This window comes from Panthera uncia, chromosome F2, assembly GCF_023721935.1.
Source record: "Panthera uncia isolate 11264 chromosome F2, Puncia_PCG_1.0, whole genome shotgun sequence".
Classification (NCBI taxonomy): domain Eukaryota; kingdom Metazoa; phylum Chordata; class Mammalia; order Carnivora; family Felidae; genus Panthera; species Panthera uncia.
Window position 1 is genome coordinate 1 of NC_064812.1, and position 17,963 is coordinate 17,963.

Sequence of the window (17,963 nt, forward strand, 5' to 3'; positions counted from 1 at the left end):
TAGTATCCTTCTCTAGCTTCCCACCAGGGTAATTCCAGTCTCATGAAATGAGTTTGGTGGTGTTCGTTCCTTTTGAATCAGTGAGACGGCTGCTGTTAGTTCTTCTACAAACGTTTGATCAAATTCACCAGTGAATCCACCTGGTCCTGGGCTTTTCTTCCCTGGGAGAACTTCGATTACTGATTCAATTTACTTGCATTGGTTATCTTCTTGTATTGATACAGTCTTCCTTTAATGGGTCTGTGCAAACCTTCTATTTCTTCCTGGTACAGTCTTTTTTTTTTTTTTTTTAATTTTTTTTTCAACATTTTTTATTTTTATTTTTGGGACAGAGAGAGACAGAGCATGAACGGGGGAGGGGCAGAGAGAGAGGGAGACACAGAATCGGAAACAGGCTCCAGGCTCCGAGCCATCAGCCCAGAGCCTGACGCGGGGCTCGAACTCACGGACCGCGAGATCGTGACCTGGCTGAAGTCGGACGCTCAACCGACTGCGCCACCCAGGCGCCCCTCCTGGTACAGTCTTGATAGGTTGTGTGTTTCTAAGAACCTATCCATTTCTTCTAGGTAGGCGGTTTGCTGGCATCTAATGTGGCCATAGTCGCTTCTTTGTCTCCTTTATGTTTCTTTGGTATAAGGCGTAATGTCTTCTCTTTTATTTATAATTCTTTTGAACTGGGTACTCTCTCTGTCTTAGCGTAGTCTATGTGTAGTCTTGACAATTTTGTTTCACTCTTCTGAAAACCCCTGTTGGTCTTCTTCATATTTTCTATTGACTTCATGGTCTCAGTTTCATTGGTTTGCACTCTCATATGGATTACTCTCTCCCTTTTGAGAACATTGGACATAGATTGTTTTTTCTAGTTCTTTGAAGTTGAAGGTAGGTTGTTCATTTGAGTCCCAAATCTATCCTCCACGCACGCAAATCCAATGGCTCATCAGAGAACCTTCAATAGGTCTCTTCTGTCCTATTTCTCATTCTCAGAACTCTGAGAAATTAAAATCAGAAAATTTATTTGAAGACACAATAGATGAAAACTTCCCTAATGCGGGGAAGGAGACAGATCCAGAAGCAGGAGGCACAAAGAACCCCCAATATATTCAACAGAAGCAGATCCACACCAAGTCATATAGTAATTAAAACACAAAATGTCGTGATAAAGAAAAATTTTCACAGCAGGAAAACAAAAGATGACATTTACCTACAAGGGAAACCCCATAAGGTTATCACTGGATGTTTTTCAGAAGAAACTTTGAAACCGTAAGTGACAAGCATGGTATGGTAAAGGTGCTGAATGGAAAAAATCTGCAGCCAAAGAGAGTCTATCCAGAAAACTATCATTCAAATGGGAGGAGAGACCAAGAGGTTCCCAAATAAATACTCAGCAAGCTCACAACCAACAAACCACCCCTGCAAGAAATGTTAAAGGGGACTCTAAGTTGGAAAGAAACACCTAAAGTGACCATATTAAAGCGCGAAATGCAAAAGCAATAAAAATGTGTATATCTGTAAAACATCAGTCAAGGTATTCACGATATGAAAGGTTTTGAAATAGGAACACTACATAGCTACAACACGGGGAGGAGAGGAGTAAATAACCGGTTCAAACTTAGGCAACTATCAACTTAATATAGACTTCTATATGCAGAAGTCGTTAGGTACAAACCTCATAATAACCACAAAACAAACACCACTAATACATATGCAGAGTATAAATACAAGCAATTTCAACTTTGAAATTGTGAAGAAACCCAGCAAACCAAAAAAAGAGAAAAAGAAAGGATCAGAAAAATTCAGAAACAACCAACATCAAGTAATAATAGGACAAGTACATGTCTATCAATTACTTTGAATGGTAACAGAATAAATGCTCAAATCAAAGGCACTGGGTGACAGATAGGGGCAACTGGATGGCTCAATCGCTTGAAATTTCGACTCTTGATTTCAGCTTAGGCTATGATCCCAGGATCATGGGATTGAGCCCCAATTGAGCTCTGCACTGAGCATGGAACTTGGTGAGGATTCATTCTCATTCTCATTCTCTCTCTCCCTCTTTCTCTCTTTGTCTCTCTCTTCCCCCATTCCCCCCACCCTGCCCTCCCATGCCTGTGCTCTCTCTCTTCATAATAAAAAGCACTGGGTGATAGAATGAATACAATATAGGACCCATCTATTTCCTACCTACAAAAGACTAGTTATAGAACTAAAGTATCAAAAGAAAACTGCAGGAGACATACCTATATCAGACAAAATAGATTTAAAAATAAAACTGTAACAAGAGACAAAGAAGACACTATACTAATAAAAGGTATCATCCAGCAAAAAGATAGAACAATTGTAAACATATAAGCGTTCAACCTGAGAGCATCCAAATACACAAAATAGTCCAAAACAAAAGTAAAGAATTCATAGTCATACAATCATAGTAGGGAACTTTAACACCCCAATGATATTAACGGAGAGATAATTCCATCAGAAAATCAACAAGGAAGTAGTGACTTTGAATGATAGAGTACACCAGATGGAATTAACCGATATATTTTAGATATTCCATCCTAAAAGAACACAATACACATTCTTTTCATGTGCACATGGAACATTCCCACACTCAATAAAATATTAGGTCATAAAACAAGCCAAAACAAAATCAAACCGATCGACGTCATACCATGTGCCTTTTCAGACCACAATGCTATGAAGGTAGAAGACTACAACAAGAAAAAAAAATCTGGAAAAGGCACAAAAACATGGAAGTTAAATAACATGCTACTAAACAATCAATGGCTCAACCAAGAAATCAAAGACAAAATCCAAAATGACACGGAAACAAATGAAAATGAAAACACAGCAATCCAACCTTCTGTAAAGCAGGAAAACTGGTTCTAACAGGAAAGTGTATAGCAATACAGGTCTGCCTCAAGAAAAAAAAAAAAAAACCCTGAAGCAAACTCCATGACCTTATAACTATAAAAGCCAGAAAAAGGACAACAAACAAACCCACCAAACAGCAGAATAAACAAAGAATTAAAATCAGAGGAGAAATAAATGATATAAAGATTAAAACTATGCACCCCATGGACCAAAATAGGAGGCAGTAAGTGAAATCCTACCACACCGAGAGAGGGCAGGGTGATGGTGTGAAACATTCCAAAACCAAGCTGGAATGGGGCGAGGCGAGAACAACCTCCAGTGCACGGAGACAAGCCTGATAAAATGAACGCAATCCCTCCCAGATGGAGGGCGGTGTCCACGATGAACATCCTCCCGCACCAAGTGGGAGTGCAAACATGACCTACTTCGTCCGATAGCCCTAACCCTAACACTAACCCAATCCCAACACTTAAACATAATGGTTAACCCTAACCATAGCCCTAATACTAAAACGTGCACGTATGCCTAGGTCTAAACCCAACCCTAACCCTACCGAACCGTAAGAGTAACATAACCCGAACTAACCCTAACCCTCCTACCCTAATGCTAAAAATATAATCCTAAAACCCTAACCCTAATGCTCTAACCCTACCTGCTAACCCTAAAATTATTAAACCAAAAACTAACACTAACCCTAACCATAAAATTCTAACACTAACCCTGACGCTAACCCCTAATACAATCCTCTAAACCATAACCTGAACCAAACTCCTAGACCTAGACCTCACCTTATCCCTAAACCTAACGCAAACCTTAACACTAACGCTAACAGCTGACCCTAACCCTACCATCTAACCATAACCCTAACTCTCAAACCCAAACCATAACCCTAAACCTTAGCCTAATCCAAGTCCAAAGCTAACGCCTAAACCTAACTCTAACTCCAAACCCTAACCCCTAACATAACCCTAAACACTAACCATAACCCTAAACCCAACCCTAATGCATAAACCTAATTCTAGCCCCTAACACCAACCCTAACCGTAACCCTAACCCCTAACACCAAACCCAATCCCAAACCCTAACCCAACACACACGACACACAGGAATGGCGTCACCTCAGCACTGATGAAGTCCCTGGACAGAACATTAACCCTAGTTAAGGATCTCTCTGGATGGGGACCCAATTCCTATCTCTGAGAACACCACAAACAACGGGCCCAAAGCGGTGCAGACTTACTTGGCATGGAACATCAAACATCATCACGACATTTCCAATGCCCGCACGATGCTGCACAAGGCGGTTGATGAGGCCCAACTGAAGATGGCACACACAGCTGGCCCTGGCTCACAAAGACTAAGCCTGAACACCCCGCTCCAATGAGGCCTACACTCAATCCTCTGGGAAGACCACTACCCTGCAAGAGTTTCAGCACTTAGAGCTTCCTGGGACCTAACCCTAACCTTAACTGTGACACTCACATACCGTTCAAACTAAACCTCACCCCAACTCAAACGTAACCCTACACAAGACCCGCACCCGCGCATGGACCCTCATTCAGCCACCCAGGGTGATCACGGCAATGGTGTCGCTTCGGCCCTGGCAATGTCACTGGACCGAAACAACCTTGGCTAAAGTTTTCTCCTAATGGGGACCCAATTCCTAAGTCTGAGGACATGACGGACATGGGCCCCAGAAGCAGAGGAGGATTACTCAGCATGGAACCTGGAATATCGCAATGTCATTTCCAAAGACCAGAAGGAGCTCCCCAGGGGACTTCTTGAGGTCTAACCAAGGAGTGGCCCTGGCACCCAAAACTCAGCCTGACTGGGACCCTCCTTAGACCCCTCTACTCAGCCCTGTGGGGGGACAACTGCCCTACTGGGGGTATAGTGCCACGAGCCTCTTGTGACCAAGCCTAATCTCAACGGTGACCCACAGTATATACATGAACCTGAACCTCACCTCATCTTTAACACTCACCCTAAACCTGACTCGCACCATGCATGTGCCCACACATCATCGATACAGGGAGATCACAGGACTGGTGTCACTTCAGCCCTGGAGATTTCCCTGGCCCAAACACTAACCATAGCTAAGGCTTTCTCCACATGGGGATCGAATTCCACTGTCTGTCAAAGCATGCAAATAGGTTGAGAACCGGTACAGGATAATTCTGTGTGAAATGTAGAACATCACCATGTCATTTCCAAAGCACCACTTCTGATGCACAGGAGGATTCCTGAGGCCTACCGAAGAGTGCGGATATAGATGTCTGGCGGATATAGATGTCCGACTAATGCTGACCGGCACCCTCCCTTCTGCACTCCAGTCATCCCTTCGGGGAGACAACTGCACTGCTGTAGGTTCAGGATCTGGAACCTCCTGGGAAATAATCTTAACCCTAAACAGAACTGTAAACCTAAACCTAAACCTAAACCTAACACGATCTCTCACACTAACTCTACACCACACCCACACCCGCCCATGTGCCCCATTTCAGCCCTCCATGGAATTCACGAGAATGCTGTCGCTTTCTGCCCTGGAGACGTCCCTGGACTGAACCCAAACTCTAGCTAAGGCTCTCTCCCCATGGGGACCCAATGCCAAAGTCTGCAAACAGCACCCACAGAGGTTGAATAATCGGTGCAGAAATACTCAGCATGGAACAGGGAAGATAAACATGTCATTATGAAAGCGCGACTGCAGCTACAACAGAGGAATTCTGAGCCCTACCCAAAGAGCGTTGCATACACTTGCCTAGATTTTGAACACAAGACAAATCCTAACTGGAAACCGCCCTTGTGTACTCCACTCAGCCCATCAGGGAGAAAAATGCCCTGCAGTGGGGTCAGTGCCAGGAGTCTCCTGGGACCTAACCCTAACCCTAACCTTAACGCTAACCATTAACCTCACCCTACACCTAACCCTATCTCTAACACTAACCCTAAACTTGACCCGAACCCACACGTGGGCCCTCAATTCAACCCTAGAGGGAGATCACGAAACTGGAGTCGCTTCGGCACTGGCTATTTCCCTGAACCGAACGCTAACCCTACCTAAGGATCTCTCCCCATGGGCACCCAATTCCAAATCTAACAACAACATGAACAGGGGCTCAAGAATCAGGGCACAAATACACAGCATGGAACATGGAACTTCACCATGTCATTTCCAAATCACAACTGCAGCTGCACGAGAGAATACCTGAAGCCTACCCAAAGGGTGGCCCATATATTTGTCTGGCCTTGGAACCCAAAGACTAATCCTGACGGGCACACTCCCTTGGGACCTCCACTCAACCCTTCGGGGACACAGCTGCTTTGCACTGGGGTCAGTGCAAGAAACCTCCTGGGACCTAACCCTAACCCTAACCCTAAACCCTATCCCTCACCCTGACCCTGACCCTGACCCTAAACCCTAAACCTAACCCTAACCCTAACCCTAACCCTAACCCTAACCCACATGTTCCTTGTGCACTTGAAAAGAGTGTGTATTCTGCTGCTTCAGGATGAAATGTTCTGAATATATCTGTTAAGTCTATCTGGTCCAGTGTGTCATTCAAAGTCATTGTCCCCTTATTGATTTGCTGCTTTCACGATCTGTCCATCGCTGTGAGTCGGGTGTTGGAGTCCCATACTATTATGGTATATTATTAATAAGTTTATTTATGTTTGTGATTAATTGACTTATATATTTGGGTGTTGCATTTTAGGGGCATAAATATTTTCAATTCTTCTTGGTAGATAGACCCCTGAATTATGATATAATGCCCTTCTTCATCTCTTGTTACAGTCTTTATTTTAAACTCTAATTTGTCTGATATAAGTATGGCTAATCCAGCTTTCCTTTTTAAAATTTTTTAATGTTTATTTATTTTTGAGAGAAACAGAGTGCAAGCATGGGAGGGGCAGAGAAAGAGGAAGACACAGAATCTGAAGCAGGCTCCAGGCTCTGAGCTGTCAGCAGACAGCCTGATGCAGGATTCAAACCCACAAACCAGGAGATCAAGACCTGAGCTGAAGTCAGACACTTAATCAACTGAGCCTCCCAAGCACCTCACTCCAGCTTTCTTTTGATGACCATTAGCATGATAGATGGTTCTCCATCCCCTTACTTTCAATTCCAAGGTGTCTTTAAGTCTAAAATGAGTCACTTGTAAGCAGCATATAGATGGGTCTTGTTTTCTTATTCATTCTGATACCCTATGTCTTTTGATTGAAGCATTTAGTCCATTTACTGAAATATATGAATTTAGTGCCATTGTGTTGCCTGTAGAGATGGTGTTTCTGGTGATGTTCTCTAGTCCCTTCTAGTCTTCGTTGGCTTTGGTCTTTTTATTTTGTTTTGTCTTTTCTCCACTCAAAGAGCCGCCCCTTAAAATTTCTTGCAGGGCTGATTTAGTGGTCACGAACTCCTTTAGTTTTTGTTTGTCTGGGAAACTCTGTATCTCTCCTTCTATTTTTAATGACAGCCTTTCTGGATAAAGAATTTTTGACTGTACATTTATCCAATTTAGCATGTTGAATACATCCTGCCACTCCTTTCTGGCCTGCCAAATTTATGTGGATAGGTCTGCTGCAAACCTGATCTCTCTTCCCTTATAGGTTAAGGTTTTTTTTTTTTTCCCTTGTTGCTTTCATAACCTTTCTTTGTGTATTTTGTGACTTTGACTATGATATGCCTTGGTGATGACTGTTTTTTTATTAATCTAATGGGAGTTCTCTCTGCTTCTTGGATATTCACGTCTGTGTCCTTCCCCAGATTAGGAAAGCTTTCTACTATAATTTGTTCACATAAAACTTCTCCTTTATCTCTCTCTTCATCTTCTGGGACTCCTATAATTCAGATGTTATTCTTTTTTATTAAGTCACTGAGTTCTCTAAGTCTTATATTGTGATCTTTTGCCTTTGTTTCCCTCTTTTTCTGCTCCATTATTCTCCATAATTTTATCTTCTATATCACTGATTTGCTGCTCTGTCTCATCCATCCTTGCCATTGTGGCATGCATTAGAGATTGCATCTTGGTTATAGCATTTTTAATTTCAGCCTGACCAGATTTTATTTCTTTTATCTCCACAGAAAGGGATTCTCTAGTGTCTTTTATGCTTTTTTCAACCCCATCTTATTATTGCGGTTCTAAATTCTAGTTCAGACATCTTACTTATATCTGTTTTGATTAAGTCCCTGGCTGTCATTTCTTCCAGTTCTTTCTTTTGGGGTGAATTCCTTCATTTTGTCATTTTGGAGGAAGAAAAAACAATAAAATTAAAATTAAAAAATTAAGAACGAAAGAAAAATCAAATAAAGAAAGATAGATGCTAGGTGTGTTTTGGTCTCCTTGTTGAAAGAAGCTTGATAGAATAGAGAAAGGGGGAAAGGTAAGAAAAAATATATAAAAATTATTAAAAATTACATAATAGAATAGAATGAAATAAAGAAAATGAAATAGAATAAAATTTTAAAAATAAAAAAATAAAGTAAAAAAAAAAAATAAATTTTTCTCTTTCTGTGTCCAAGAAAAGGAAAGAGAAAGGAAAGAAAGAAAAAAGAAAACAATTTAAGCAAAAACAGAAAAAAAGAAAACGAACAAATCAATGAACAAGCAAACAGAGTGAAACCCAAATGAAGTTACATCCAGTTTACCCTAGAACTGAAACTATGAAGCAGTCTCTAGTCCATGCATTAAGCAGGTGGAGTGACTGGTGCTGGTCTTCTGTGGGATGTGCTTGGAGGGTGAGTTTGGTGGCGCTTGGTGTAATGGCTCTGTTCTCCATTAGGTGGTGCTGCTTAGCTTACTAGGGTGGATGAGTGTGTATGTGTGCTTGCGCTGCTCAGGAGAGGTGGAAATGGCTTCACCCAGCTCCTCAGTCTCTGGTGCAGGAGCTTTGGGCTCTCACCGACCCACAATCAAGCACCCTTCCTTTGTTCCAGGCCTCTGTCCACTCCCTGCCTCTACCCTCTCCGTGTCCAAGCTGTCTGCCTGCCAGATGAGCACCTCCCTCCAGAGCCTTATCTCAGACAGGGTTGTGTTTCAAAACCCCACACTTCAGAGACCCCTGAGGCTTGGACCTGCACCAACTCTCCAGGGGAAGGTCTCACTGAGGAATGGCTGGGTGCCAGCTTGCCCCAGAAAACACTTGTGGGATGGCACAGTGGCAGAGGTTCAGAGATTATGGCAAATCACAACACACAGCTGGTGCCAGGTTTCCCCACACTCTGGCATCTTTGTTCCAGTACCAGCAAATGTGGCTGCTGTGGAGTTATTTCTAGAGAGTGTATAAGTCCTAAAGGGTGAATGAGATAATTGCTGAAATATCAGTAATATTCTGGTCTCAAGGTTGCAAATGATAGCATTATGAAGACAGAACCCCATGATCCCCCAAAGGACAGTTGAGATATAACACCTGCTATAACTCCCTGAGAACCCTTAAAACCACACACTGTTCATACCTTCAGGTAGCCACCAGACCTATGTCTGGCTACTATCTAAAGATCCTTTGTACTCTCTTTCCTTGCTTTGATATTCTTTGATACTTCTATCTAAATAAAGGCTATGTGCAGTCTGATGCTGCTGCTGTTTTGCTGGCAGAGGCAGCCCTGCATGTCCACTCAGCCTAACGTCTGAGAACTTTTTCTTCAGTGCGCAGCAACAGGCTGCTCTCCAGAGTCTGCTGGGACCTTTGCCTGTGGAAAAGCCTTATGGTCTGTACCAAATGCAGTCCACGCAGGGGAACCACTTCTCCCTGTGTGGCACACAGACCCCTCAGACCACACTGCCTGCTCCTGGGGATTCGCCCTACTTCCTCACCAGAGCACTGCTAGGCACTGAGCTCTGAAACTTCAGACTCTACGCTCCACTGTTTATAGAATCCTGATGGTATTGAAACCCTTTCCTTTTCCCCATCAATGGTTTCGGGGAACAGATTTCTTGTTCAGTCCCCTAATAGTGTTTTCACTCTTTCTTTCTCTTTCTCTCCAGCAATTTTCAGGGGGAGTGCTTTTCTTGCATGATCCCAATGTGCCACACTGTCTCCCTTTCTCTTTCTCTCTCTGTCCTCTCTCCATGAAAATGGTTCTCTACCCTCCATGGTTTTTCTCTCCTCCAGGTCACCTCTCCACACCATGTACCTACTGAGTTTTGTGGCTCAAGTTATGCAGATTGTTGTGTTAATCCTCAGATCAATTTCCTAGGTGTTCAAAATGGTTTGGTGCAGATCTAGCTGTGTTTCAGGGATGAGACAAGCTCAAGCTCAGGGTCTCCATGCTGCTCCACCATCTTCCTTCTCACCCCTGGTGATGAATTTTAATACACAACACCAAACACTGATCCACAAACAAACAAGTGATAATGTGAGGTTTATAAAATTAAAGCTTGTACTCTGTGAAAGACCTTGGTAAGAGAACCAATGATGTTCAATGATGTTCTGATGTCTCAGAAATGCAAAGATTCGGGGCGCCTGGGTGGCTCACCCGGCTGAGCATCTGGCTTCGGCTCAAGTCATGATCTCGAGCCCACATTGGATTCTGTGCAGACAGCTCGGAGCCTGCAGCCTGCTTCCAATTCTGTGTCTCCTTTTCTTTATGCCCCTTCCCCATTCACGTTCTGTCTCTCTCTGTCTCTCTCCCTCTCTCCCAAAAATAAACTTTTTTTTTTTTTTTAAAGAAAAGAAATGGAAAGATTCAACAGGCTGAAGAGACCTGGGAGTTGTCCAGCTACTGAAAAATATTCTAAGTGAGACCTAAGAGCAGACATGGACTCTTCAAATTACAGTCAAATGTGTCTGTTTTCTCTAAGAAGTGATAGGAAGCTCAGAGAAATGTCAATAGAGTTAGATAAATGGGCCTGAGGTATAGTAAGCCTTCAGGACAATGTCCAAATCACACTGCAGAATTGGCCTTCAAACTATACAGAAAGTTGGTGTTACCCCAAAATCCCTACCAATGGCATTGTTCAGAGATGACAATGGGCAAGCTGTCCACACTGCTGTCAGTCATAAATGAGGGGAAACTGCTATCTTATGGCAGAATTTACTAACATTGACAAAATAGTTTTGTTTCTTATTAGGACTTTATATTGTTTAAATTTACACTAGAAATTCACTTGGGAGATTAAGAGATTAATGAATACTCTCCCACTAAAAGTTAAGGTAAATGTATTTTAAACTTAGCAGGATCTGCCATTGACAATTTGGCTTTTCATCTTTTTTGATGTAATAAGAAAAATTTCAAATATAGTGAAGAAAATGGTGTAGTGAATACCATAAAACACATTATCTAGACTGAATTATTAATAATTAGCCATATTTGCTTCACATTTTTTATTGTAAAATATTTTCTTGTATTATAAAACCTTATAAATTACAAACATAACAACACTGCACACCTAAATATCTCAGTATGCACTTCCAAAAATACTAGCACAATTTTCCACAGAACTGCAATACTGATGAAGTTTTGGGGTGATGGTGGGGTGGTCCGGAGCCAATGGCCAAAAAAGAATTCTTGATAACATCTTTGGTTCAAAAAGGCGATTTTGTTAAGGCACAGGAGCAGGACCTGTGTGCAGGAAAAGCTGCACCAGGGTTGTGGCAGGGTAACTGATTATATACCCTCAGGGTGGGGGCGGGGGTGGGGGGGAGTTAGGGATAGAGTAAGTCTTAACATATTTTGAAAGCAGGTTTCCAGGACTTTGAGGGGCTAGCTGTTGCTAGGAAAACACCATGTATTACCTTTTAGTAAAACCTCAATCATGAGACCCTTCAGATGTATATCAAGGGCCATAAGCTTGGAGTATGATTGCAGTATGTATCTTGGGAGAGTTGGGCTAAAGGAAGTTTCCAAAGGAATTTTTATATGTTAAAGTAGACTTACGGGATCCTCAAGGTTGGGATAATGTTAAGCTAAGATTCTCTTTTGCCCCTAGCAAAGTGCCATCATCAAGACAGCCAAGCTTCAAGGACTTGTCAGTGGGCTATAGGCAGTAAGAGAATTTAATTTTTCACTTGCCTTTGTTCCCCACATCACCATGGCAAGCACTTAAACCCCTTTCCTCTGTTCTTGGGTAGCCAGGAGTGTCCGAGGAATACACCACCTGGGGGGGATGGGTGGTGCTGTTAGCCTGGACTTTGCCCTCAGCTTGCCCCACACTCTCTCATCACCAGTATTGAACCTAATAAAACCAATAACTCTCACATATCATCAATGTTCAGTTAGGAGGGATTTTCTAAAAACCAATTAACATTACCATGCATACTGAAGACATAACCAGGAGAAATGATATTTGTAAATCTAAGAATCTAGTATAATTTCCCTTTGAGAAACAACAAAATAAATAGCTCCCTTATACACTGAAGAGGAATAGAGGGGTTTGGGGGGGGGGGGTTGTTTGTTTGTTTGTTTGCATAAAATCATCAGGGAATGAGAAATGTAAATCTAAAATTATGCATAAAGACCTTCCCTGTAGCTGCGTGGAGAAATATGTCCAAACGTTCCAATATGACTGTTTCGATAGAAATGTGTAAGAATTACCGAAACTGAGACATTACATTTCTGCTTTCTCATCAGTGCAGACCACTATGTGAAGTATCCAATCACTTTGGAAAGAATCAGAGAGATTGCCACCCCCCACCCCTCCCTGCCCCAAAGGCTGTGACCTTTCTGGTTTTTGAGGAAAGCTCTGGCCAACACAACTCTCTCCTCTGTTCTCACAGCTATGATACTTGGGGTCTTTGTGAGGCACTGAGAAACCCCCATAGTGAAGTTCATCAACAAACCCTCAGCTACATCCTGCTCACCTCCTTCACCCTGTGCTTCCTCTGCTCCTTACTCTTCATTGGTCCCCAACACAGCCACCTGCATCCTGTGGCAATCCACATTTAGGGTGTGCTTACTATAGGTCTTTCCATGGTTTTGGCCAAAACCATCACTGTGGTCTTGGCTTTCAGGTTCACACCTGGGATAAAAGTGAGTGTTGATTAGTGTCACGGGGCATCTAATTCTGGCACTTCCATCTGCTACCTGATCCAAGTGAGTCTGTAATCTGGCTAGGAAGGTCTCCCAGCTTCATTGACACAGATACTCTGAGCCTAGATATGGAATCAATTATAAAATTCTTCAAATCTTCCCTTACCAGGTGTGCAGTGATCTCATTTTACATTCCACTTCTTGAACCATGTTTCTATCACTAGGTTTTCACTTTCTCTGCTTTCCTCAATTACAAAAGTCTTTCCCACACTCCAATCTTTAACAGGTCTTTCTACGTTTCCCCTAGCATTTCTAAAGGTTAGTTTACAGCTTTTTGTCTTCTACTCCTCTGGAATTTATTATTGAGAATTGTAAGGAACTGGCATTTCTTTCCAAGGAAAACAACAGGGAGAAGGTCTGAGTGTGACCTGTTTCTGAAGCTCCCCATGTAGGGGGTCCACATTACCAGAAGTGAGGGGACAACTGAGCCCAGGACTGGAAGGGCAGGACTGGAGGGGGTTTCAGGCCAGTGGGCCCAGCTTTTAGTGAGTCCCACAGGGACACATCAAGTGGGCAAAGTAGGCTGGGGGCTTCCTGGGAGTCCCAGGATACCTGGGGTATGTGCAGTTGCAAGTGTGCATTAAAGGGACCTCCAAAACCTCAGGGGTTGGGGTGTATCCTGTCCAGGCACCCAGTAGGTAGGTGATACACCTCCATTTTTTCAGGAGACAATGGGACTCAAATAAGGAGGAGGGTTCGCCTCTGCTGGAAAGAATATAGTCTTTGGAACAAGCCGTCAGGCACTAAGCATGTGCTGATAAAAGTTTGTAAAACAAATGATCATCATCCAGTGGTATTTATTTGTATCAGACATGTGAGTGCAGCTGCAAAGGCCACTGGGAAAAGCCAAACATGGGCTGCAGAGCCTCGGAGCTGGTATTGAGACCCCCACCCTACACACCAGGGCCTGCTGCATAGACCAGAACACTGACACCCGAGAGCAGTGCAGGTTAAGCTCCAGTTAACCTCACCCAGCACTACCTACAACCACCCCACTTATAGATGGATGAACTGAGGCCAGGCTAAAGAGTGTGACTTAGCTGTGGTTGCCCAACATGCAAGCCATGGATGAAACACTACCAAGAACATAGCTGGGTATAAGCCGAAGGAGGAGCACCCTGAGTAGAAAAATGACCTAAGAGGGAAGCAGGATTGATGGCCCAGTCAGAGGCCACATAGTGCCCTCCCATCTCTGGTCTTCAGATGTTTCCTGTTTCCCAGTCCCCTTGCACTATATTTCCCCAGAGTCTAAGACCTGCTACAAGTAAGTGGACTTTTTGTGAACATCCTATCAGGATTGAAGCCATTAAGGCAGGATTGAGTTGGTTATCGCAGGAGCAGACAAGAAGCCAGCAAGGAGGGAACAAGAAAAGGGAGCCACATCAGAGAGACAAGTCAGAAGCCTAAATGTGTGCAGGCCCTAAGTGGGGCCTCATCCACCAGCTTTCACACTGTTTTCTGGGTACAATAAAGTCACTAGGTCAGAAAAATAGGACCCAATACATATGATCACTGGCTACAATGAACACACAAGAGGTAAGAGTGATATATGGGACACTAACACCTGGAGGTTCACAGAGCAGTCAGGGGAAGAGCTGGGGCCAGGACTAGAATGTCTAGCAGTAAAGAGAGAAAGCACAAAAGGTTAGAAATTTAGTTTGAAGACAGAACTCATATACCAGCTGAAGTACAGAACACATGTATGGGAGAAGGAAAGCAAGAAAGGATGACATAGGTTTTTGGCCTAATCAACTAGGTGGGCAGTAGGGCCATTGACTCAAAAGCAAAAGACAAAGGGAGATGTAGGGTCCAATAAATGTTTTGGATACGTCAAGTTTGAAATGCCCACAAAACATCTAAGTAGAAATGCTGAATAGGCAGTTGGGCTCCTGGTATCTATCCAGTTTGGGATGCAAGCTTGGGAGACACCAGCAAAGACAGCATCACAGCCACTGAGGATTAAGTCACCCAATTTGATGCAGAAGTACTGGGACTATCATTTGGAGTAGCCAAACGTTGCAGAGGTCATCTACTGAAGCTCAACCCAGGTCTTCGGCCAGGATTGTTAGGGCAAGAAGCTCTCTTGTCCTAAGAACAAATCTGCCCTTCTGGGAGCTACACTGGCTCCCTGAGGATGACACATGCTCAGAAATGAAAGCAATACAAAGGACCACGCACTGTGGTGAGCCTGGAGCCAGAAGTGCCAGACACCTGCCTCATCTGTATTCACCTAACACAGATAATTAGCACACAAATTCACTAATCCATTTGTACAGAAAATAGTTTTCTTACTACAATGTGATATTACAGCATAAAGCACTACATCATTTGACAGGACGTTCTTTTATAGGTGAGCACCACTGAACAATTATATAGGTTCCTCCATTGTCCTTATTACAAACAGCTGCTTAATGTCAGGCTAAAGATTAAGTAAAACATTCTTTCAACGGCATGCTGAACACTCACTTCAGTTTATTGTAGAAGCTTTTCTGAATGGAGCTCCTTCTTCTGGCAGGAAGCACATTTCATTTGAAAACCTACAAATGGGTCTTGTGCTTATCTGAAATTTGCTCAATATGCTGGTCTCACATCTGTCCAACAGCCATGGCACCAGATCCACGGACCATGGACAAAACCACATCTGTCCAACAGCGCATTCCCAGAAAGGCTCTGCACTCAACAGAAACCCCCATGCTCCCCAGGGAGGAGAACTGTTCCAGGATGGAGGACAGGCTAAAAGAAATTGAACCTGAACTCTTCATCAGGAGTGTCCAGGGTGGCCTTGGCTACCCCTGCTTGGCGAGTCCTGCAGACCCTTCCGCTCTTCCTTCTGGTGGCCTCAGCTACAGGCTGCACCTGGGCTGTGCGGGCTGCTGTGGGGGAGAGGACAGAGTATCAGAACAGAGTAAAAGCAGCTAACATTACCTGTGCCTTAAGACAAATCAACTGATTCACTTCTCAAAGTCTTAGGGTAGGTATTATCATCACACTCCACTTAGAATCACTGAGACATTCAGTGCTAACTCTGCTGCTCTGCGTCCCAGGTCCAAGCCTGACATCTGTGTTCCAGAGAGGACCCAGCTCTCTCTCCATGTTTTCCCAGGCCTCCCTGAGTCCATCTCCTCTCTCCACCCCTGCCAGCCCTGTTACTCTAGCTTTCTTCCAGTCACTCCCTAGGTTTTTCCTCCCTACCCCCTGAAATCAACCAGTTTCCAGCTCCTCACCAGTCCTGAGAACCCGAAGGGCCTCTCGCCGCTCGGCTTCCATCTGAGCCCTGTAGTCCCCAAACAAGGAGCGCATCAGCTGCCTCTTCCGGGGCAAGGGGGTTCTTTCGCTACGCAGGGTTCGGATTGCCCCAAGAGCCTGCTCTTCTACGGATTAAAAATAAATAAATAAATACATAAATACATAAATACATAAATACATAAATACATAAATACATAAATACATAAATACATAAATAAATAACAACTAGGAATCTCCTCTATTCTGACCGCCTATCATCCTACAGGAAAGACAACAATTCCATCCCCTGGCACCACCTGAAGGCCACAGCTTTATCATGGTTCACCTCCCCCCAATTCTACAGAAAGACCCTCACTCTGTTTCTGACTGGGTCTCTGCATCTTGAGGCCCAGTTCCAGTTGCTCCACGCACCACGCCAGTTCCCGGACCAGCTGCTCTGCCTGTGATGAAACGGGGAGAGTGGCTGTGAGACCGCACCAGGACAGCGTGGGCTCTAGCCCCATCCCACAGGCACCCCTCCCTCCCACCCTCCGTCCCCATCCCATCCCATCCCACCCCATCCCATCCCGGCCTTAACTCAGAAAAACCGAGACTACACACACCCGCCAGCACACTCACACCCGGGATGCAGCGCTGAATTCCACCCGCCCCGACAGAGGCCCGCCCTTGCCTGAGCCTCCGCGCTTAGGGGCGCTTCCTCTGAGCAGGGCTTTTCTGAGACCTTCCCGCCTCCACTCGCCACAGAGGCTCCGTTCCGGGTTTTCTTCTTCTTTTGCTTCTTAGAGGCTGCGTCGCCTTCACCACGTTCGGGGTGCGCCCGGGCGGCGGCTTCACTGCGTGTGGAGTGCCCTAAGCAGAGACAAACTGGATGGGACCTTACGGCGGAAGGACCCGGGGAGCCGGGAAACGACCCGGGGAGCCGGGAAACGACCCAGGCAGCCGCGGGCTGCGGAGCGCGGGCAGTACCTGGGCCTGCGGCCACTGATGTCTCCCGAGCAGGATGTCCTAGGGCCTGGAGAAAGGGGGACAGCACAAGGGTCATGGGGGGCCGCCAACGGCCCAAGTCCCTGGGACCCCTGCGGTCTCACCGCGCAGCTCACCGCCATGCGCCGCAGTCGCCGCCGGAGACTACGTGGGGCCTGAGGTCCGAGGCCGAAATCCCCCCTGCAGAAACGCGTGTGCGGCGCAGAGTTCCGCTGGGTTAGCTGTGGGCGGTGCCTTGGACGCACTGGGGGCGGGGGAGCGCGCGGCGCTTCGGCCGCAGGGAACCTAGGAAAGGTCGGAAGGGGAGCCTCTGGACGGCGCTCTCGTGGCACTTAACTACGTTGAAGGCACCACTCTGGGTGAAAGGACAACGCCTGAAGCAAGGGAATGCTCTCAAAGCTCACTTAGTGCGGAGAGAAAAACCATCGGGCAGAGAAGCGCCGTCAATAGCGGCCCGAAACAGGACGGCGAGCGGTCAGCAAAAACCTCCCAGGAGCAGCCTGTGCCTGGCCGGCGGGACTGTTCGAGTAGCCAAGAAGGAGGCCGGGGAGCTGGGGCCGTGTTGCTAGGCGGGCTCGGACTTGTGCGAGATCTGGTCATAGACCCCGTAGGATAGCCCGCAGTCCACCTCTATTCTAAACGCAATGGGAAGCCATTGAGAGACCTTCATCCGAGGAGTGATGTGGTCTTACTCAGATGTGTATTTTATTTTATTTTTTTTTTAACATTTATTTATTTTTGAGACAGAGAGAGACAGAGCATGAACCGGGGAGGGTCAGAGAGAGGGAGACACAGAATCTGAAACAGGCTCCAGGCTCTGAGCTGTCAGCACAGA

General features: G+C 45.0%; 1 protein-coding gene across 2 annotated transcripts; it reads right to left on the reverse strand.

The window, feature by feature from the left end:
* Window positions 1-15,353: 15,353 nt before the first annotated feature.
* On the reverse strand, window positions 15,354-17,451 carry CF2H8orf33 (chromosome F2 C8orf33 homolog). Of its 2 annotated transcripts, XM_049632698.1 has the most exons (6): window positions 17,245-17,451; window positions 17,111-17,156; window positions 16,815-16,993; window positions 16,500-16,584; window positions 16,123-16,269; window positions 15,354-15,771 (listed from the first exon to the last, which is right to left on the reverse strand). In XM_049632698.1, the coding sequence occupies exons 1-6, from the start codon at window positions 17,248-17,250 to the stop codon at window positions 15,632-15,634; spliced, it is 603 nt and encodes a 200-aa protein (XP_049488655.1). In that variant the 5' UTR covers window positions 17,251-17,451; the 3' UTR covers window positions 15,354-15,631. The 2 variants fall into 2 exon arrangements, with proteins under 2 accessions (XP_049488655.1, XP_049488654.1); XM_049632697.1 differs by having other exon boundaries at window positions 17,111-17,337.
* Window positions 17,452-17,963: the final 512 nt, after the last annotated feature.

Excerpts from the sequence above, each read along its gene's own strand:
- CF2H8orf33 (XM_049632697.1), bottom strand. The coding sequence starts at position 17,186 with ATGACCCTTGTGCTGTCCCCCTTTCTCCAGGCCCTAGGACATCCTGCT. Across the intron at positions 16,585-16,814 it reads CCCTAAGCGCGGAGGCTCAG|GCAGAGCAGCTGGTCCGGGA; the intron begins GCAAGGGCGGGC and ends GTTTCATCACAG. Across the intron at positions 16,270-16,499 it reads GAGACCCAGTCAGAAACAGA|AAGAGCAGGCTCTTGGGGCA; the intron begins GTGAGGGTCTTT and ends TTTAATCCGTAG.